The sequence below is a fragment of the Salvelinus alpinus genome, chromosome 27 (assembly GCF_045679555.1).
Source record: "Salvelinus alpinus chromosome 27, SLU_Salpinus.1, whole genome shotgun sequence".
NCBI lineage: Eukaryota > Metazoa > Chordata > Actinopteri > Salmoniformes > Salmonidae > Salvelinus > Salvelinus alpinus.
In genome coordinates this window covers 28,872,438-28,895,845 of record NC_092112.1, presented here as the reverse complement: position 1 = coordinate 28,895,845, position 23,408 = coordinate 28,872,438, and the positions used below count along the sequence as shown (strand labels likewise).

The window sequence follows — 23,408 nt, the reverse complement described above, 5'->3', positions numbered from 1 at the left end:
AGGGGAGGACCGTCTTCCGTTTGCCTACAAACGAATTGGAACAACTCCTCGACAACTCAACACTTATCGGTTTCCGGGTTACGGAGAAGAGAGTACGGGGAAGAGAGGGCGAAGGAAGGACTTTGTCAAATTACAAAAGGCCATTGAATTGAATGGGGAGACCCGTTCTATTCATTATATTTCTATGGTTGACATCCTTCATCCGGGACACGGATAGTCCCCCTGCCATGCAGACACGCGCTGACTCTCACCGTCTGTACGATGACATCACGGGGTATAGGAATGGCGGCTCTGGCTGATGGTGGAAAGAGCCAAAAGACCCTGAAACTTTACTTCTAACATAATTAAGAAAGATTCAAAATTGATTGAAACAACATACGGCAACGGATTAGAACCGTAAGAACTCGAATTCCGTTTGATTTACTGTTCAATAGCGACGTCCAGTCTCGGAAGTTGACTACTGGCACTGCTGACTTCAGGCTAGCGTTGTTAGTTAAGCTACCTGCTAATATCCTATAGCTAGCTTGTTTAGCTAACGTTGGTAGCAACGTCAGTCATTATTTACTCACATTTTATTGATTGATAAATTAATAATTATCCGAAATAAATCATTGTTCTAATTAGTCGGCACGTAATATTGCTACTAGGCTGGTTTCTGAGGACATTCACGAAGGTGAAATAAAAAAACAAAACCCTTCTTGCCATAGCTAGCTAACTACAGTAGTATTTAGCTAAGCTGAGAAACTAGCAAAGCTGACCAGCAACGTCGCTCCTCTCGCCTTGTTGAGTCCAGTTCTCACAAGGATAACAAAATTAGTCTGCTGATCGCGTACTTTTGATGCCATAATGGAAAGTTTAACGTTAACTGATGTGGAGCAGAAGTATTACTCTGATTTGTTCGTTTATTGCGATACGGACAACACCAAGAAAGTGGCTTCCAACGGCAAAGTTCTTGATCTTTTCCGGGCGGCCCAGCTACCCAGTGAGGTTGTCCTGCAGGTAAGCTAGCTAATGTATCAATCTGTGAAGTGTGATAGAGATTTGTTGTATGTGGCGTACTTGTTGACTGGTGAACGTGACAAGACACCTACTAACGTTAGCCAGTTGCAAAGCCCCTTTTCACTTTGCTAACTGCTAACCAACTATGCTACCCAGAGGAAGTTAGCAAGTTGCTAGCATTACATTATCTACATGGGCAAACTGATGTCAATAGACATGTTCTTTCAGCACCATATTTATTTCCAATGTTCTTCTAGCTATCTTTCTGCTTGATAGTCTTACCATTTGAATTATTAGCTACCTAACAGTCGATAGCCCACTTCCTTCCTTGTGCAGTTGATACTTAGTTGCTTGCTGGACTGGATACAAAGTTTACAATAATATTGTCCATATTAAACGGACACAATCTTATTTGTATCACCTTGATTATATAGGTCGTTTGTCAATAAAACATCATAATACGTTCGATTTGGCTGCTGGGGGGGTGATGCGACCCCCACCTTCGCTATTAACGACAATTGTGTGTATATATATTTATAATTTTTTTTACCTTTAACTAGACAAGTCAGTTAAGAACAAATTCTTATTTACAATGACTGCCTACACCGGCCAAACCCAGATGACACTTGGCCAATTGTGTGCCGCCCTATGGGACGGCCAGTTGTGATACAGCCTGGATTCGAACCAGGATGTCTGTAGTGACACCTCAAGCACTGAGATGCAATGCCATAGACCACTGCGCCACTCAGGAGCCCAACTATCTGTCGTTTTCAAGGGATTGTTAAATAAATGTTATAACTATTTGGTTTTAATATCATCACCTCTTGAAGAACATAGAAATACACATTTCCGGTTATTCCAAATGTTTAGCAATATCATCCAAGTTAATCAGCAAGTAACTGCATGCTTAATCATGATCAGTAAACATCCATTGATCATGTATTTTCAGATAAGTGAGGGTAGCCTATCAATTTGGTATGTAGCTAAATGTGTAGTCAAACATGTTATTAGCTAGCTAGCTAGCCAATTTGTCATGTTCCATCAATCAATGAAGCCTATCATGTCTGTCATCACCAATAGTGATTAAACACTCTTAAAAGCAATGTTAAAAATGTGAAAATGATAGCCAACTTCACTAGGTTGGCCTACGTTGATTGGAGAAAAAAGTACATTAGCTCTACTTACCACTATGTTTAGTCAAGTGTACAAAGTTTCCACCGGTAGCTTGCCAAGTAAACATTATCAGCTAACAGTACATTGGCAAATACATCCCTTCTGCTTGAAATGCAGAGCCCACAAAGGATGGGAAATTAACCTAAACCACTCATACTTGACAGGTCTAGTTCACTTTTATTTTATATCACTCAAATATCCAATTGATGGTGGCCGATATTGTGAAACTACCCTAACATATCTGTAATTACATGATCAATTGATGTTTACTCATCATGATAAACATGCAGTTACTTGTTGTATAACTCTGATAGGGCTAAATTAGCTCCTGATCATGACTCCCATTACATTACACATAAGAGTCATTGGATGAAGGCCTCTTCTGTACTGGGGCGTTTTGTTAAGAACCCAGAAGCTTGGGCTGAACATTAATACACATCACTTGCGGTACGGTATCTTTTAATATCAGCGAGAAATAATAAAGAAAAGGTTAAATTGATACCCACCTTTTTAATAGGGTTAGTGAATATTTAGCATTTTTGATGTGATATGAAAGTAAAGGTCTTTATGTTTCTAGACACGTATCGCAATTGAGAATCGATTCATGTTTTAGATGGAGAATTTGGTTGTTTGGGCTGCAAGAGCCAGTCTACCTCTGCAAATAAGTTCCTTGGACCTTAAGGAATAACGGTAGGCTCCTTTTCCTTAAGAGTGCATATTTGCCTAGAGCTAACTGTGCGCAATTGTTTTGCATGGAATAATCTGAAATGTCATTCTATGCTCTTCAAGAGGTGATGATATTACAACCTAGGAATTAACATTTATTTTACAATCCCTTGAAAGCGGCACACAGTTGTAAAAGGTTTTATCTGATCTGGGGGTCTCCTTGCCCCCCCAGCAGGCAAATCGAAAGTGCTGCACCTTATTGTGACCGTTTATTGATAATGACCTATCCAAAGGTCAAAGTGCTCATTTGAATGATTTATCAAATCCAAGATGTGAAGTCAATAGAATGTGCGTTGTAGCACAGACTGAGTTACTTGAACATAGTTCTGTTCAGCTTGCCTATTTCTTTGTATATTCGTGCTATTATCAATTTCTGGGCTGACATCAACATTACTGTCACGGTTGAAGGATTTCTGGACTGTCTTTCATTCGAAGTGTCAGTTATTGACCGACTCAGTCTAATTCCGAAGCCATTTGTCCTGGTGTACATAATTAACTTGCTATTTTTTTGGCCCATAATTTCTTCCTCCTGCAGAAACACAAGACTAATAGTTTCTGCTATGGTTGTTTAGTATACTGAAGTATAGGCTTTATACATGATCCATAAATCTGAGATGTGAAATGTTTCCTGGGTCTGTCAGTTTGACCCACTATTTCCCATTGAAATGATGCTGACTCACTAGGCCTAGCCTGGTAGCATCATTTTTTACCAACGTTGGTCTTACCCTATAGCACTGCAATGCTAAAGGCGTACACCTCTCCATATTCAGATAGTGCATGTTCCTTTTAGACATTACAGGCCGTTTTGTGCAGACACAAGTCACATTGCTCACTAAGCACGCAAAGCAACAGCTGTCTTCCTGTGCTAGGAAGCAACGTCCTTGGAACTTTCTCTGCGAGAGACTGCAGCATTCTCACCATTATAAACATTTTGGCACAAAACAGTAGTGCATTAACAGTATGAGTTTGTATCGCTCTACAGACCGATGTTGATAATATTTTGTTGTCTCAGATAACAGAGCTCTGTGGAGCCACTCGCCTGGGCCATTTTGGAAGGAGCCAGTTTTACATTGCACTGAAACTCATCGCTGTAGCCCAGTCTGGACTGCCTCTCCGGGTAGAGAGCCTCAATTCTGGTGAGTAAACATGTCCAGAATTCTCCAACTATTATAAATAGACCCCTAAAATATGAGGCATGGTATAGCACCGGACAATGTTTACATCTTTGTTTGCCTTTGGTCCGGTTATATTTCAAATCAGCCTGCCGATATTGAAGGGACAGTAGTAAAGAACACATGACTATACAATGGCATTTATTTGACTTCAAACGTTGCAACAGGAGAGCTGATTGCATAACTTCAAAGATGGAATGAGGATAGCCTACACTTACCAACTTCTTCCCTGATTCAGAGGGGTTAGGTTAAATGTGGAAAACTCATTATGGTTGAATGCATTCAGTTGTGCAATTGACTAGGTATCTCATTTCCCATTTGAATCAATGGACACACAGTAGGGCCGAGACAATACTAGTATCGCGATACTCGTTATTATCGTGGCAATTTAACAAACACGAAGCAGATTTAACTTATTGAGGAAAACAGACACAATGTTGGAAACAAACATCATTAATGACCAAATATTGCAATACAGTGATCCCTCGCCACTTCGCGGTTCACTTATCGCGGATTCGCTATTTCGCGGATTTTCATAATGCATTTTTTTTTTTTTTTTGGTGCATTGTGCTCTGCATTCTGATTCGCTAAAAACTCACTCCCGCTTCTTGTATCAAAACATGCTACGAATTGTGCTATCATTTTGTCGTCTCGTGCAGTTATGTGTACGTACATAAAACAGCTTGGCAAATTTACATTAAGTTGGCCAAATTATCTTGTAATTTCGAACATCTCCTAAACCCATAATGTCGACGAAACGGCCTACACGTGAGTCACTGTATTTGTATACATGTAATAGTTGCTAATTGTAAAAAAAAAAAAAAAGTTTTCTATTTCGCGGATTTCACTTATCGCGGGTCATTTTCGGAACGTAACCCCCGCGATAAACGAGGGATTACTGTACTGGTATCGTCACAGCCCTAACACATAGGCCTAAAATACAAATAAGGTATGTTTAGGTATTGAACTGAATTTGCTCCCTAGAGATGAGCTGTTTCTTAAATGTGTAATATACTGTCAAAACATGGAGGATACGTGCATCACTTGGGAGACTCACCCAAGTCTCATATCTGTCTATTAATAAGCAACAGGATGCAAATATATGGATGGATCAGAGATAGAGCATTGGTGAGCATTTGCAGGAAATAAAGGCATCCCTGTAGGGTTAAGATACAAGAGAAGAATAGAGACTTAAGTCAACAGGAAATTGCAGAACCCAAACAGGCAGCTGGGCCAGTGAGATTGGAGGAAAAGACTCCAAGTAGCCCTTCAGAACATGAACATCAGGTTTTTTCCCCCGTCTTTTTTACCCGGCACCTTTTTTTTGTCTTGTGTTTGGTCTTTCTTTTCAAACCACAATAGGAAAGTGGGAGGTAAAGGTTCATGGTCCCCCAGACTACCCTCCACACCTCCCCGAGAACACCCCACCCTTTTAGCCCACTACCCCAGTGTGGTGGACACACAAAAGCAAACAAACCAAGAAAAAACTAACAAAAGATTCACTCCCACAAACAAGCAATTACCCTGACAAACTACAAAAAGACATAAAAACACACACATTAACTCAACAAAGAAAAACAACTAGAATTGTCATATGACTACATCAAGCTTTGCAAAGCACCTTTGATATATATACGTTGTCAATCTTGTAACACTTGACTTGATCTGGTTAATAATGCAGTTAAATAATGGTTTTCAATATCAACACTTTAGTTGTGATAAGCCATGCTAGACTACAACAACTGACTAGTCAAGACAACTAGCTGGAGGGGATTTGAGGTAGTGCTGTTATCTAGCAGTGTTTTTCATCCACAGTCAAGGACTTGCCTCTGCCTCGCTTTGTTGTGGCCAAAAATGAGCAGGAGGCCAGACACACAGCCATGTACCCCGACTTGGAGAACCAGGGGCCTTACCAGGGTGTGATTCCACGACCCCCGGGCCGAGGGCAGGTCAAGAAGGTGTCTGCCCACGAGGTCATCCAGCCCTGTGTGCCCACAGTAGAACCACAGGTCAGTCATACTAATTCTTCCCGTCTGGAGAAGTAGTTTAGATATCATGCTCAATAAGAGCTGCTATTTTGATAGTGATGAAAGTTTGATATAGCCTACATGTTGGAAAAGGCAAGGAAATCAACATTTGTCTTATCAGATCTCTGGTGGAGAAATGCATTTGATACAAACCAATTTGTATTATATCCTTTTTTTAAGAAACTGAGACAGATCAAACTTTGATAGACATACGTTTTATCTAATGTTATTTACCCCTCTGCAGCCCGACACCACATCCCCAGTGGTATCTCCCCACCAGTCCCCTCCCACCTCGCCTCATGCCTGGAGAAAGCACAAACGGCAGGCCAGCGGGGGGAACGTAGAGAGACCTCCTGTGGTGGTGGCAGGTGCTGTCTGGACACCTTTCAGAGAAGCACAATCAGGTACACACTCTACTCTGCAAACTGTATCCTCTGCGAAGATGGCAATCTGGCAATGTTTCAGTTGGAGATGTTCAATAATGCGTCTTATTGACGTTCACCATCTTGCAACTTTTGCATGTCTTAAATAAATGAGAGGTTCAGCCAATAAACAGAACTGGTTTGTTTCCTGACAATGATGTTATCAGACAATGCTGTGAAAAAGTATTTGCCCCTTTTCTAATTGTAGCTACTTTTGCATATTTTTTATACTAAATGTTATTAGATCTTCAACCAACACATAATATTAGATAAAGGGAACCTGAGTGAATAAATAACAAAAATTACGTACTTATTTCATGAGCAAAGTCGTCCAAAAAGTTATACTTTTGACTCATCTGTCCATAGAACACTCTTCCAAGAGTCTTGATGATCATCTAGGTGCTTTTTGGCAAACTTGAGTCAACTTTTTGGATGAGATGGGTCCCATTTTATGTCTGGTGAAAACCAAACCCTGCATTCCACAGTAAGAACCTCATACCAACGGTCAAGCGTGGTGGTAGTATGATGGTTTGGGGATGCTTTGCTGCCTCAGGACCTGGACTGACTTGCCTTAATAGAGCAAAATTCATGGTTCCTTCTATCAGGTAATTCTACAGGAGAATGAAGCACAACTGGGTCATGTAGCAAGACAATGATCCAAAACACACCTCTACCTTCTTGCCCTTTGTGCTGTTGTCTGTTCCCAGTGTTTGTACCATGTTTTGTGCTGCTACCATTCTGTGTTGCTGTCTTGCTATGTTGTTGTCTTAGGTCTCTCTTTATGTAGCGTTGTGTTGTCTCTCTTGTCGTGATGTGTGTTTTGTCCTATATTTTTATTTTTAATCCCAGCCCCTGTCCCCAGAGGAGGCCTTTTGGTAGGCCGTCATTGTAAATAAGAATTTGTTCTTAACTGACTTGCCTAGTTGAATAATTAAAATAAAAAGTCTACATGAAAATGGTTAAAAAGCAACAAATTTGAAGTTTTAGAATAGCCTAGTCAAAGTCCAGACCTAATCCCAATTGAGATGTGGCAGGACTTGAAATGAGCACTTCATGCTTAAACCCACAGATATCCCTGAGTTTAAGGGGGAAATTACTTTTTCACACAGGGGAATTAGGTGTTGCAGAACTTTGTTAATTAAATAAAAGAAATATACATTTTGTTATTGGTAAACTCAGGTTCCCTTTATCTAATATTAGGTTTTGGTTGAAGGTCTGATAACATTCAGTATCAAAAATATGCAAAAATAGAGACAATCAGAAAGGGGGCAAATACTTCTTTGCCGCACTGTGTCTCTGTAGTCCAGTCCTTCAACAGTTCTTGAGTATGCTCTCTACAGTAGCTAGAACGATCTTTGTGTAATCTAATAGCACTGTCTGAGGCTGTGTAACTATCCTCTCTCCATAGGACCTGTGGTGGCAGGTGATGGGATGTGGTCTGCACACTCACCTCCCCCCGTTCAGGAAAGCTGGGTCAGTTTGAAAGATACTTATCCCCCCTCCTCCAGCAAAATGCCACCAATGCGTCTCTCGCTGGTCTAGGTAGTGCAGCAAATGCTTCCATGGACCTGTCATCTTTCTCACTTAAAGGCAGAGATGGAGCTTTATCTTAACTTCTTGGTCTAGCCTACTTCACTATATGCTCTTTTTTATGGCTTCAGTTTCCCCTTCATAAAAAATACATATTTCACTGCAATAAATCAGGAACAGTTCTCTGTCCAAATGAGAAAGATTCATTGTAAGTGGGTTGAGATATTTTAAAACAAACACTTGCAAATCCACTTCTGATACTCTTCTGTTTATTTCCCATCGTCCCACAGTCTGTGTATTCATTACCTATTAGTACTATCACAGCTCTTCCAAAGGATTGTTTCAATCTGTTATTTTCCTCTAAATGTTTCACTTGGCTGCCTTTAGGAGAACTCTTCCATACGAACGGTTGCGTCTGTTGCTACAGCCAATGAAATCCAAAGACAGTCCAGTAGCGGTTATGACGACCCCTGGAAAATCACGGACGAGCAGAGACAGTATTACATCAATCAGTTCAAGACCATCCAGCCTGACCTCAACGGTTTCATTCCTGGTAGAGTGATCTTTGTCTGGAATAGGGTTGTAACTTTCCAAAAATGTCCAGGGGTTCCATTAAGCCTCGTTGGAGGATTCTTGGAATGAGCAGAACATCAGGAATCTTCAACCAGGATTTCTGGCAAACCAGGGAATTTAAGGACATTTTGCAACCCTAGTTTGGGACCACCTTTTACACTTGTTCCCATTTAAAGGTTACATGGACTCTGGCTGTTACACTACAATGATTGGCCTGTCACTAACTGACTTTTTCCCATTGTCTATATTTCAGGTTCTGCCGCAAAAGAGTTTTTCACTAAATCAAAGCTACCTATTCTTGAACTGTCCCACATTTGGTAAGTTATTACAAGGTGTGCTTTTGGCTTTAGTTGAGATGCTCCCCATATGTAATGATGACATTATATTATGAGTTATCTGCTTCAGTTTTAATCTAGGAAGCTATATCAAAGAACGGAAAATATAACCTTAGGTAACTCCTCTTCAATAAATGAATTTGGCTACCAGTTAGTGAATTCACAAGGGATTCCAGCAGTTTGCAATGCATGAGTGGGTTTTTAAAAAAAAATACAAATATTCTCACATTCTTTGCATTACAGGGAGCTTTCGGATTTTGATAAAGACGGGGCGTTGACACTGGATGAGTTCTGTGCTGCATTTCATCTGGTTGTTGCTAGGAAAAATGGCTATGACCTTCCCGAAAAGCTGCCAGAGAGTCTTATGCCAAAGCTTATTGACTTGGATGACTCAGCAGGTAATAGCTCGTACTCTCCTACTGCTATATATTTGGAATCTGTCAAAATCTGCCCCGGGGACCATCTGCTGTAGACAGTTGATTTATGAAACACGGAAAGAAATAAGCGTGATTGAATGCAACAGTCATCCTGATGGTATAAATGTTCCATGTTCTAGAGGTTCCAGACCAGGCCCCTGACGTTGGCTACTCGGGCTCCCCCGTGGAGGTGACCCCAAACAAGTCCCCCATGCCCTCACTCAACCAGACCTGGCCTGATCTCAACCAGGGCAACGAGGTTGGACACAGCACCACCCCATGTTATCATTGTAGAAAAGGACATTATTGAACTTTTACCTTTCCAGCATTTTGTAAATGACTTCTCAATGAAATTATCGATAAGGTCCTTTCCATTGTGAGGTGTTAGTACCTATCCTTTTGCAGGACTTTCCTGATTCAGTACCTTTCTTATCCATTTCTGAGAAACACCACTTAATACTTACTTAATTTACATACTGTAGATGTTTTGTCAGAAAGCTGCAATTGTTGATATTCTTTATCAGTCCCAAAGTCAGTTTTCTCCATTTCTGTTTAGCTAGTTATCACTAACCAGTTTCTAGCCAATATCCATCCCCTCCTCACTATTACTAATGGATGATATGTGATGATAAATGCAGTTCATCACCCCTCCTTTGGGAGAGCAGTGGGGTTTGTAACTGGGTCTGGAATCATCCTGCGTGTGATGATCCATTGAAATGCCTGTGGTGCTGATGTATTTCTGCTCTTGTCTCTCTAGCAGTGGGAGACTTTTAGTGAACGCTCCTCCAGCTCACAAACTCTGACCCAATTTGATTCTAACATTGCACCAGCTGACCCTGTAAGTCAATCACCTAGTTTGCCTGTTTCTGTATTAATGATAATATTAACACTTGGCCCCTTGATCTCTCTCTTAGAGTGCATGTACTTAATTCTACTGAATCTGCCACAACAGAGGTGTCAATGTGATTTTGCTTGCTTAGCTTATTGGATACTTACTCAACTTTCTGTCCCATATTAAAAATATGACATTGTGGGTTCTACAATATATTTATTTATTTTTACCTTTATTTAACTAGGCAAGTCAATGTCCGGGCTATTTGATCAATTATAGCTGTATGAAATATCTTTCCCATATCTTCTGGTTTCTTAAATCTGCATAATTGCCACGCATATAAGACTTTTCTAACCTTATAAACTGTTCTGACAGTATGAAAAGAGTTCTCTTTACAGTCAGAAAGGGAATGGAAAGATTCCTTAAGGCATTATTATTGTGAGCTAATGATCAAACAAGAAACCTTTGTCCTTACAGGATACAGCTATTGTCCACCCTGTTCCCATCCGCATGACCCCAAGCAAGATCCATATGCAAGAGATGGAGCTGAAGAGAACCGGAAGTGGTAAGATGGTTTCCCCATATGATAAGAGCGCTTAAACATACACTGAGCTCTGTCCTCTAAAGCAGTGTTCACTTTTGAGATTCCATCGACTAGCAACTCTCACGTATTTGACTGTGAGTGGTGAAGGGATGCCCATTATCTTTTTCTTTTAAGAACTTTAAAAAAAAATATATATACTGTTAATGGAATTTACTGTTTTTCTTTCTCATTCCTGCAGAACACACACATCCTACCAGTCCCCTGATGGCTAAACCACCTGAGCTCTCTGAAGAAACCTCTATGAAGTTTGTAACAGCTAACTCTGGTAAGTGTCAAGGGATGTTCCATTATCATGAAGAACTTAGGACTATTGCAGTTTGTAGGTAAATCTATTGTAGAAAATGTCATGTGACCATAATTATATTGCATTTCCTTGAGGAATGGTTAAACATAGAATACTCATGTTCTTTACTAAAGGTGATGGTTATAGCAGTTCAGATTCATATACTTCAGATCAAGACCCAATTACAAGTGTTGTAACAAGACAAAGGTAAGTTGGTCTCAATGTCTCGAGATAATAGATGCTTTGTTTATTGAAGTGCTTTTGAACAGTAAGCTCACTAGCTGTGTTGTCTGGGTTGTAGGTCTAATTCTGGGACCTCTCCTGAAGGTCTAAAGGTGGCGGCTGCCCCCCCACCGCCCCCTCCCAGGCCCAACGCCTCCCACTCCCGCTCCTCCTCGCTAGACATGAACAGAAACTTTGCCGCTCACCCCACAGGGCAACAGCAATCTGGAGTTGTGGCCTGTCCTCCAGCCATACCTCCTAGACCGCTACCCACACAGGTAGAAAGCCAATACAGACAGAAGAAAGTCAATCTCATAGCAGAAGAGATGTTGCCACCTCTGGGTAGTCTTTTTTTTAATAGGAAATATACACATTGAAATGCTGAAATCTCTTCACTTTGTCTTTTCTTGTTCATACGCTCTATTCACTCTACACAGACTACTTAAAGTCATTGACCATGTACTCTCCAGTTCAAGGTTGTGTTCAGTTTTCAACATACAGTGTTAAGTCTGAACTCTGTCTATCCTATCCCCTTTGTCCCCAGACCTCTGGTCCTCATAGTGGGCATCGCTCGGATGAGGGCCTGGCAGCTCACTCCACTACCTCGCCCCAGCAGATCCCAGAGCAGCCCAACTTCGCTGACTTCAGTCAGTTTCAGGCGTTCGCTGCCTCAGATCAGCCTAGTGACGACGGGGAGAAGCACCCAGAGAGTCTGCCAGTGAGTCAGACATACAGTATAATACAGAACCTGTTCTATCAGCTGTGCTCTGTTATAAGAAAAGAGACTGAGACTGTGTGCTCTGTTCACAGGTAGAGAAGTCTACAGAAGGGGCTGGGCCTTTGAGAACTGTGAAGATTGACAACCAGGAAGAGAGAGCTGCAGCTACTGTGAACTCTGTAAGTAGTGGACTTACTGAGACCATGATGCCAATACTGGGGGCCTAAATGTCCTCATTTGTTCGGATGATTTATACAGTGGGTTTGTTTTTTTCCTGTCAGGCCAAAGGGTCCATCATGGCCCCCCCACCCAAACCTGTCCGCCGGAGACTGAAATCCGAGGACGAGCTACAGGATGAGGCCCTCCCCCCGAAGTCTAACGTCATAGCCACTGTTCTAGCTACACTGCCATCCATTCCCAGGTAGGAACAGATTCAAAGGAATCTCAAATTTTATTTGTCACATACACATGGTTAGCAGATGTTAATGCGAGTGTAGCGAAATGCTTGTGCTTATAGTTCCGACAATGCAGTTATATCCAACGAGTAATCTAACCTAACAATTTCACAACAATTACCTTATACACACAAGTGTAAAGGAATGAATAAGAATATGTACATAAAAAATATATGAATGAGTGATGGTATAGAACGGCATAGGCAAGATGCAGTGGATGGTATAGAGTACAGTATATACATATGAGATGAGTAATGTAGTAAACATTATATGAAGTGGCATTGTTTAAAGTGGCTAGTGATACATTTATTACATCAATTTTTCCATTATTAAAGTGGCTGGAGTTGAGTCAGTATGTTGGCAGCAGCCACTCAATGTTAGTGATGGCTGTTTAACAGTCTGATGGCCTTGAGATAGAAGCTGTTTTTCAGTCTCTTGGTCCCTGCTTTGATGCACCTGTACTGACCTCGCCTTCTGGATGATAGCGGGGTGAACAGGCACTGGCTCGGGTGGTTGTTGTCCTTGATGATCTTTTTGGCAGTGACATCGGGTGGATAGTAAATCTGAATAGTGACTGGTCTGTGGTTGTTGATTATACATTAGATTTCGTAGTTAACATCAGCCACGAACTTAAAACTCTCTTGAATACTTTTTACAGGTCTGTTGGTAAGGATAAAAAAGCAATTCAAGCCTCTATCAGAAGAAACAAGGAAACCAACACAGTTTTGGCCAGACTCAACAGTGAATTACAGCAACAGCTAAAGGTATAGGAGTGATTACAATAATACATGCATGCATGCTAGCTATTCTGTTACTAAAATGAACCTGATGCTTGTTTTGGAAAATGTTATCTTCACGAAATCCAAGCCTTTAGCAAAGTTAAACTTGCTAAACTTGTTTATCTTGTTGTTTTTAATTCATAGGACTTACTAGAAGAGAGGATATCTTTGGAGGTTCAACTGGAACAGCTCAGACCATTTTCCCATTTGTAACCTGTGTGTGTGAGGAGGACAAGTCCATGAGAGAAGATAGGAGAGACCTGAAGGGGCCTTTTGTGTGATGCACATGTTATCTCCACTGTCTATTCCCTCTGCATTCTGCTGTCTCTTCTGTGGGAACCAGATGGACTGACCGACCGTCTGTCTGTCGGACGGTCTGTCTGTCGGACGGACAGACGGTCGGTCTGACTGACAGACTGACCGCCGGTCGGCCTGACGGTCGGTCGGTCCGCAACAACACACTCTGACTCACCCTCATCAGACAGAGAACAGTCTTTTCAAAGGGGCTGGGATAGGAATGTTACAAATATTGGCACTTTTATTTATCAAAGAAATAGCAAAGATTATTCTGGACATCAATCCCTTATACTATATCACAGGCCCCGAGGCCAGACGGACAGGCACTGAACTGGAACTTGAGTCATGGTGTACTGAAGGCCGAGTTCCCTCCCTCATTCTTCCCCATGATGACAAGTGTCCAGTAGAGGAGCACTCTGGGGTCTGCCTGTGCTGTGTGTGGGCCTGGTCTCCTGGGACCTGTCGAGGACAGATAATCATGCCAGTGAAGGCATTGGGAGGAGTCTACAGGAGATGACTCTCTATCCTGGAGCGCTTTGGACTGATCATGTGACAGGAATTAATTAATGTTCCAGTTTATTACAGCATCCCGCTACGTGGAGGGCTATTCTGTCCGTGTGCGTCTCTGTATACATGTGTGTGTGTGCTGTATGTATGGTGTGTGTGTGTTTGGATTTATTTGGGCACGCAATGGTTACATAAACGGCATGATGAAATGAGTGTGTATGTATATTTTTTTCTTCCACTAGTCTTCTGCAATTTAATCTGTAACAAAATGAGCTGTGTTACTATGTGAAGTGATTGACCCCCAGATGACAGACCACCTTTTTGTTTTTGCTCCTGGCTCTGTAGTTGCTCATGCTGACGCTGCCTGTGCCTCTCAAGGTACATAAATTGAATCAGTCCTGCCCCAAACACAAGGTTCCCTGTGAGATATGATAACCAACTACGGAAGTGAGACCAGAATGAAACGACTGCACTTTTCCCCATTTTATTTTATTTTTGTCCCCCCCGCATGTTGTTCATGCTCTTATCTAGTATGAAGACAGTGCTTAAATACAAACCACTTGATTTCTACCTGTATGCGGTATCTTACCTAGTCTGACATTTGTGTTGGTACCTACACCTTGTATAACTGTCTTTTTGTTTTTCTGGAGCTTCTGGAGCTTCTTGTGTTTTCTTAACCTGTCTTCAAAAGCCTTACTCCTGGCGTTCAGGTTTCCACTGTAATCTATTCTCCCTGTATTGAACCAAGTTGAGCCTTCTTTTCCCTGCTGTTCAGGTTGATGTACTGTATAAGGGGTATGTTGTATATTGTATATGATACACACCTTTTGATCTCATATGTACATTTGCATTAATTGCTGACTAACAGCAAATATTCTATTTAATTGCTTATATTATGGCTGTGTGATCATAGATGTTTAACTGCATGGATGTATCTCTGCAGAATGAACTAGCAGCTGTGTGATTTTTACACAAAATAAAAACTGCACAATATTTTAACTGCCTTTTTCCAGGTCTCATTTTTTTTTATTGCTGATTTGTCTCAAGGAAGAACTTACAAATGTGTATATTGCTACATTTTTAACACTTTAACACATTCCAGTCTGACGTACAAGATAACTTCTCCCCTGATGTAACATTTCTCAAGCAAAATATATGTAGTGTATAAGCTGGAAGTAGACGCCTAAGTGGTGTCCATTAGTTTACTCCAATTAGAAGAGGGGTGGTAGGGTTAGGGGAAAATAATAGAGGAAAATATAAGGCAAAGGTTGGCTATTTTTTTTTTTTTACTACATGATTCCCTATGTGTTATTTCATAGTTTTGATGTCTTCACTATTATTCTACAGTGAATGTAGGAAATAGTAAAAAGAAAAAGAAACCTTGAATGAGTAGGCGTGTCCTAACTTTTGACTAGTACTGTGTGTGTGTATATATATTTACAAAAAAATATGGGGGATTGGAAATGATGCAGACAGAAGAGCACAAAGTACAAAATAAAAAGTTGCAATTCACTTGAAAGAAGGAGCAGTGAGCAAGTTTTACTCAAAGGGTAACATTAGTACTATATTTTTCTCTCTCAAGACAACAGGACTTGGTGCACCATTTCTAGTTAGGTTTTTTATAGCAGGATGAACTCTAGTTACACAGAACATATAGGAATACAATAACTTGTAATATCAACAATGACGAGGACGTAGGTTTCACTTCTATTCTCTTCTCTTATAGTTGACTTGTGAAATCATCCTGAACATTGGTGCCCTCAGATGTCTACTTCACCACTCTGGAAAGGGAATAAAGTAAGTTAAAATACATTTCTTGTCATTGTCACATGGTGCAGTTGAACAATAAAAAATAAAGCCTGGTTTGATTTACAATATGATTTGTCCAGTAACAGAGCAGCACTTACACTGTTGTCTGTTTGTAGCGGTCAAGGGCCTCCTGTGCCACCACCTCTGAGAACTTCGGGTCGTTCCAGGTAATGTCTCCAGGCACACTGAAGGTCATGGCGGGGGTGTTAAACAGCTGCACAGACACGTTGGTGTCCCCTGGTTTCTCAGGGTCCTCCGTGTCCTTGGACATGACCTTGGAGGAGATTAAGACATTTCAACATACAGTTGAAGTCAGAAGTTTACATACACTTAAGTTGGAGTCATTAAAACTAGTTTTTCAACCACTCCACAAATTTCTTGTTAACAAACTATAGTTTTGGCAAGTCGGTTAGGACATCTACTTTGTGCATGACACAAGTCATTTTTCCAACAATTGTTTACAGACAGATTATTTCACTTATAATTCACTGTATCACAATTCCAGTGGGTCAGAAGTTTACATACACTAAGTTGACTGTGCCTTGAAACAGCTTGGAAAATTCCAGAAAATGATGTCATGGCTTTAGAAGCTTCTGATAGGCTAATTGACATAATTTGAGTGAATTGGGGGTGTACCTGTGGATGTATTTCAAGGCCTACCTTCAAACTCAGTGCCTCTTTGCTTGACATCATGGGAAAATCAAAAGAATAGACCTCAGAAAAGAACTTGCAGACCTCCGGAAGTCTGGTTCATTCATGGGAGCAATTTCCAAACACCTGAAGGTACCACGTTCATCTGTACAAACAATAGTACGCAAGTATTAACACCATGGGACCACGCAGCCGTCATACTGCTCAGGAAGGAGACGTGTTCTGTCTCCTAGAGCTGAACGTACTTTGGTGCGAGAAGTGCAAATCAATCCCAGAACAACAGTAAAGGACCTTGTGAAGATGCTGGAAGAAACAGGTACAAAAGTATCTCTATCCACAGTAAAACGAATCCTATATCGACATAGCCTGAAAGGCCGCTAAGCAAGGAAGAAGCCACTGCTTCAAAACCACCATAAAAAAAGCGACTATGGTTTGCAACTGCACATGGGAATAAAGATTGTACTTTTTGGAGAAATGTCCTCTGGTCTGATGAAATAGAACTGTTTGGCCATAATGACCATCGTTATGTTTGGAGGAAAAAGGGGGATGCTTACAAGCCGAAGAACACCATCCCAACCGTGAAGCACGGTGGTGGCAGCATCATGTTGTGGGGGTGCTTTGCTGCAGGAGGGACTGGTGCACTTCACAAAATAGATGGCATCATGAGGGAGGAAAATTATGTGGATATGTTGAAGCCAAATCTCACGACAGGAAGTTAAAGCTTGGTCGCAAATGGGTCTTCCAAATGGACAATGACCCCAAGCAGACTTCCAAAGTTGTTGCAAAATGGCTTAAGGACAACAAAGTCAAGGTATTGGAATGGCCATCACAAAGCCCTGACCTCAATCCTATAGAAAATATGTGGGCAGAACTGAAAAAGCGTGTGCGAGCAAGGAGGCCTACAAACCTGACTCAGTTACACCAGTTCTGTCAGGAGGAATGGGCCAAATTTCACCCAACTTATTGTGGGAAGCTTGTGGAAGGCTACCTGAAACGTTTGACCCAAGTTAAACAATTTAAAGGCAATGCCACCAAATACTAATTGAGTGTATGTTAACTTCTGACCCACTGGGAATGTGATGAAAGAAATTAAAGCTGAAATAAATCATTCTCTCTACTATTATTCTGACATTTCACATTCTTAAAATAAAAGTGCTGATCCTAACTGACCTAAGACAGGGAATGTTTACTAGGATTAAATGTCAGGAAATGTGAAAGACTGAGTTTAAATGTATTTGGCTAAGGTGTATGTAAACTTCCGACTTCAACTGTACGTCTATTCATAATACCATGATAGAAAGAAATTGGTACGATGTAAGATACTTTAGCAATAGAAACCCCATGCAGACTATGGAGTCTCACTGTTTCGATCTTGAAGATTCCATCCTTGGTGTCGGTATTGTTGGCCAGGGCAGACACCCAGCCAAACTGCTTGCTGAACAGGTCTAGCAGGCTGGATGTGTTAGACATCTGCTCCTCAAACCTCCTCAGCTGCTTGTTGTACTCCTGGGTGAACTTCTCAGCCATGGCCAGGGCCTGCTCCAGCTCCTCCTTCAGAGGACCAGTCAGAGGCTTCTTCCCAGAGCAGTCTGGACGAGAGAACATCACTTCATGTAATACACAACTATATAGTTAACAGGGTTGCTGGTGTCCCTTTAGCCCTATGTCAGCAACTTCTGGTGTGATGTGATAGCAACTTATTATACTTGACTCAGCCAAGGCATGGCTTTGTGGTATCATAGAGACTTGAAAATGTAGGTGTACAAGCCATTGCATGTTGCATGATGAATGCTACTCCCTGTGATGTCAGTGCCAAGGATAATCCTGCTTGATTTTGTTCAGACCTGTTCTGACCTCTGAGTTATGAAGCACTTTGGTTATGTGAATGTTGCAAAAGAGAAAAGACAAATCTGAAGGGCTTTACCAATATCCTGGATCGCTACACATTTTTCACACTCTCCTCGCAGTTTAATGCAGCCAGCAGAATTGCGACGTATCTCTCTGCAGGTCATACCGGAAGGCTTTGTCACAACAACATCCTCATTCACACTCCCCTCTGTGGAAAAAAGACCCAAAGGTAATTTTATGTGACTCTTCACATCATATTATGGTCTAATAACAGTTGTTTAATTAGGACTGAGGCATACCCTCTGAGGGGTTGATGTCAAAGTTAGCATCTGCGTCCATGAAAGGCCCCATGGAGCCAAAGATATTCCAGGCCATGTCCATCATGGGAGCGAACATGTTGTGGAACCCATGGAAGTCTGGGTCCTTCAAAGGGGACCTGACCACACGGGAATGCACCTCGCCCGCCTTTGCCCTCTCTGCTCTCTCATTGGCCCTCTCACCCTGACCCCAGATGCTGGGCATGCGGTAGGGGCTGGGGAACATGGGAGGGTTGAGGGAGCGCATGTGGTCAAACACCCTCATGCTGTCAATGAAGATGCTGTCCACCCCATCGGCCACGTTGGAGTAGCGCTCCTCCAGGTTCTGGAACCTCCAGCTCTGCTCCTGGTCCTCTCGCTCCAGAACATCCATGTTCTCCCCATTGATCCAGATGGAGAATGGAGAGGTCCTGTTCAGAACCTCTTCCAGCTGAGAGAAAACAGGAGAAAGCGGCTAGTACAACAATAACCTATTTTATTTGGAAGGATTGTATAACAATAGCTTAAGCACATTGATCAGCTGTACTGCATGTCCCTGTGTAAGTCTTGCTCACAAAACATATTTGAGCTACAATTGCAAACCAATGTGGAGATTGATTGATGATAGTTGAGTAGTGTAGTTGAGGCGGTACCTGTCTGCCAACTAGTCCAGCGCCACTGCTGCAGGTCCTGGAGTAGTACTTGATACAGGTGTTCTTCAGGCAGGGCTTGCACTCCTCCCACAGAGACTGCATGGTGCCATTACACACCTCCTGCTCCTCACTCAGCTTCGTCTCCATCTCCTGAGCTGCCTTCAGAGCATCCTGACAAACAAGCACAGCAACAGGGTCAGTGGCTGGGAACTACTGTAATCATCCAGGAACCTGTATAAGGTGATAAATTGCATACAAAATGTACAGGTTGATCACTGACTTTTTTGGGGGGCCAATATAGTGACCACAGCTCAACATGTACAGTATGATGCTCAAATACACTACCTCTTTTTGCCTTGTAGTTTTCTCCAGGGCACTCAGGAACTTCTCATGGTCCTCTCCAGACCTCTCCATCACTGTCTTCATCTCCTTCACCCCACTGATAGCATTTTCTATCTGCTTGTCCAGGTACTTCATTCCAAGGAGGGAAATCTCTGCCAATAAGAATCGTTGCTTAAAAATAAATCTTCAAAGTGACTCCAATGGACTCAATAATCACAGAACATCCCGCATCATACAATTTACCGGTATTTAAAAAAATATTTAGTTCTCAGATGACTTACGGCTTAGATCGTCCTTGGATGGAGGCAGCAGACACTGAGCAGAAACAAGGAGCAGGGCAAGGCCCACTATTGACCCAAAGACTTTCATCATAACTTTTTCTCATATATCCAGCTACTGATGCAGTACAAACCTGAAAAACAGACATGATACAATATCACTGGCAAACCTAAATCTAATACATTTATGGGGGGGGGGGTCTATGGAAGCTACTTGGGGCTGAGGGTATTTTGGATGTAATGATTACACCTCATGAAAAGCACTGCAAAATGACCTCATAGTTCTCATCTGACCTTGGTGTTGTTGTGATGTTGATTATACCCACTAGAGGGTAATGTTGCACATCTAACAATGATAATAGTGCGACTAGGGTTGCAAAGTTACCGGAATCTTCAGTAATTTTGGTAATTAAGAGAAAATCTATGGCAATCTATTGTAAATTTGGTAATTTATACTTGAATAATTTCAAAAAATTTATATATAGTATACGTTTTTACATCTGTGTCCATATTGTCCATGAGTTTCTAGTAGATACAACATATGATTCAAGAGAAAATTGACTGACTAATGAAAAAAAGCATCTAACGTACAATGGCAAGTCAATAGTTGGAACTCTTCCAACTATTGACTTTTTTCACAATTTGATTAAAAAACATGGACAACAAAGTAGTAAAATAAATAAGTGTGTAAAAAAAAATATAAAGGATATTTCATGCTGAAACCCTCATATTAAAAATCAATGGTATTCACTACATTGATGGTAATGTTTTACAGCTTTGTCATTACATTTTTTATTTGAGTATCATCTTATTTAATTATTTAATATATTTTACATGTGATAAGGTCACACAGAGGGACAGAGATAATTAGACTCCTGTAAAAATCTGAAGTACCCAAAAGGCTACTAGATGTCTTATGATAGGTTACATAAAATACTTGAAAGATACCACATTTCTGGTAGTTTCCAGTAATATACCTTCCTTTGCAACCCTAAGTGTGACACGGCAGCCTCCCGGGTGCCACCAGAGATTCTGGGTTTGAGCCCAGGCTCTGCCGGCCGCGACCGGGAGGCTCATGGGGCGACGCACAATTGGCCCAGCGTCGTCCGGTGTTAGGGAGGGTTTGGCCGGAAGAGATATCCTTGTCTCATCGCGCACTAGCGACTCCTGTGGCAGGCCAGGCGCAGTGCACGCTGACCAGGTCGCTAGGTGTACGGTGTTTCCTCCGACACATTGGTGCGGCTGGCTTCCGGGTTGGATGTGCGTTGTGTCAAGAAGTAATGCGGCTTGGTTGGGTTGTGTTTCGGAGGACGCATGGCTCTCGACCTTCGCCTCTCCCGAGTCCGTACGGGAGTTGCAGTGATGAGACAAGACAGTAACAGTACTAATTGGATACCACGAAATTGGGGAGAACGTTCTGACGTTAGCAAATTTTATCTAAAGGATGCAGTGTGTTTAATCTGCATTACATCATATACATTTGTCACATTTGATACTTTTCTAATTTTGTTAATATAAGTATAGACATTAGACTCCTAGAGCCCTGTAGATATGGATACAATGTGAGGATTAGGAGACATTTATCTGACAGATAAACATTTGTACTTTCCTCCTGTTGGAGTAAACAGAAACAAACACAAATCCTTCTCCACTAATCTCTGTGAATATTCCAGGCAGCCCTATAATCCCTAGTGTATTTAACACTCACTGTGCAATATACAATAAAACACTGAATCATTGAGAAACAAAAAAAGTAGTCTTCATTTGGAGAAAAAAAATGACAATTTTGGCACCAGATATTCAATGGAAATGTCATCATTGAAGGAGGTCATAATGTTGACATGTTCAGTCACATGACTGTTAGTAGCCTTTTTTGTTTTACAGGTCTGGGTGGATGAAATGATGGAAAATATTATTGACATTTTCAGTCAGAGGACTGTAGAATTACACATTATACTGGTCTGGCTGGATAAAGGATGCCTCAAATGAGGCATCATCACATATGATCAGACTCCAAACAGCATTTATTTTTTTATTTAACCTTTATTTTTACCAGGCAAGTCAGTTAAGAACAGATTCTTATTTAATGGCGGCTTATCCCGGCCAAACCTGGACGATGCTGGGCCAATTGTGCGCCACCCTATGGGACTCCCAATCATGGCCAGATGTGATACAGCCTGGATTCAATCCAGGGACTGCAGTGCCTTAGACCATTGCGCCACTGATATAGAATAAGAAATCACTTAGAGAGGATGAGTCTTTGCCAAACTAAAACACCTAGCTTGGTTATGTAAGAACCATGAAGTCCCTCTGAATTCTTTATTCTAATAATATTGCTGATTCCAGCTGGTGTCTGCAGAGACACTTGAGATTCCTCTCTGAGGACCACTGAGACAGCTGCATGACCTCTCCAGAGGGTCTTTACTGAAGCTTCTCCTATGGAGTGGGAGAGGGCTGCCTCTAACAAATGGATCTGGGACAGATTGTTTAGTCAGCCTGCAAACCCTAGAAAATGGACGTTGTTCTAAAATACAATAATAATGGGAGAAAAACAAGTCAATAACAATAGTTAACAACTTCCTACTCATAAATTGCTCCAAAAGTACTTGCAGGACAAAACAGAACTCTATTTATAGAACTCAGAAGTAGAACACAGAATTCTGATCCGTCACGCAGATGGACTGAGTCCTGTATTAGAAGGGATTTGCACATTTTAATACCCTCCTAATAGGGAAAAACATGGGGTCAGAGAACTGCAGCGTCCAGACTTGATTACTGTCTACTCTGTCCATCTCACTCAAACTTGCCCTGCGCAGCTAGAATATCAACTCAATAACAACTCTCCATAACTCAGAGTGAATTTGTGCCTTTGAGCAAAAGATGTTGAACTAAATTATCAAAATGTATACACTCTTTATAGCAAATGTGTTGAATAAAGCTTGCAACCTTAAAATGTTTTGATATTCTTAGTACATATCTGGGTCATTCCCAGGCAGAAATAGCAGTGTTGATACTAGAGGTCACCCATGAGTAAGAATCAGGAAATACAGTCCCATCACTGTGCAACATTTCTGCAAGGTCAAGAGTTGATAATAATAAACAACCTATGGTACAATAAAGGCTTGATCCCCAGGTAGAAATGGTAAGAGCAATCAAGCATTCCAACGATAACCCTATCTTAATATGCAGCAAAAGGTATCTGCACACAGGGCTGGTACTCTGAAACACGAGACACAATTTTTCTCACAGGCAACAGAGGACCACTCACCTCCCTGTGGATCTTGCCTCTTCAGAGTGGATGAAGCGCAGTGGGGCTGTCCGCTGCTAGGTATTTATACATGACCTAGCGGTGATGTTGGCACTGTGATTCACTCCCATATAATGCCCTGTGGCTTTGGACTTTTCCAGAAGTTGTGTAATTTCCGGTCATAGCTCGGAGCTGAGCCATGAAGCAGCCAGGA

At 41.5% G+C, this 23,408-nt stretch overlaps 2 protein-coding genes across 3 annotated transcripts; one reads left to right on the top strand and one right to left on the bottom strand.

Annotated features, from left to right (window-relative positions):
• Positions 1 to 61: 61 nt before the first annotated feature.
• On the top strand, positions 62 to 15,069 carry LOC139556318 (ralBP1-associated Eps domain-containing protein 1-like). 2 transcript variants are annotated; one of them, XM_071370144.1, is made up of 19 exons: positions 62 to 999; positions 3,911 to 4,034; positions 5,886 to 6,079; positions 6,342 to 6,501; positions 7,928 to 7,992; positions 8,437 to 8,602; positions 8,876 to 8,939; positions 9,201 to 9,355; positions 9,514 to 9,632; positions 10,131 to 10,211; positions 10,683 to 10,770; positions 10,988 to 11,074; positions 11,227 to 11,299; positions 11,394 to 11,592; positions 11,859 to 12,032; positions 12,125 to 12,211; positions 12,314 to 12,453; positions 13,146 to 13,251; positions 13,411 to 15,069. In XM_071370144.1, exons 1-19 carry the CDS (start codon positions 847 to 849, stop codon positions 13,477 to 13,479), a joined length of 2,304 nt encoding a protein of 767 aa, XP_071226245.1. In that variant the 5' UTR covers positions 62 to 846; the 3' UTR covers positions 13,480 to 15,069. The 2 variants fall into 2 exon arrangements, with proteins under 2 accessions (XP_071226245.1, XP_071226246.1); XM_071370145.1 differs by lacking the exon at positions 10,131 to 10,211.
• LOC139556319 (clusterin-like) lies at positions 15,064 to 23,365 on the bottom strand. Its single transcript, XM_071370146.1, has 9 exons — positions 23,216 to 23,365; positions 19,951 to 20,081; positions 19,673 to 19,821; positions 19,328 to 19,498; positions 18,678 to 19,125; positions 18,455 to 18,586; positions 17,893 to 18,119; positions 15,978 to 16,153; positions 15,064 to 15,851 (listed from the first exon to the last, which is right to left on the bottom strand). The coding sequence occupies exons 2-9, from the start codon at positions 20,039 to 20,041 to the stop codon at positions 15,839 to 15,841; spliced, it is 1,407 nt and encodes a 468-aa protein (XP_071226247.1). The 5' UTR covers positions 20,042 to 20,081; positions 23,216 to 23,365; the 3' UTR covers positions 15,064 to 15,838.
• Between the last annotated feature and the right edge of the window lie 43 nt (positions 23,366 to 23,408).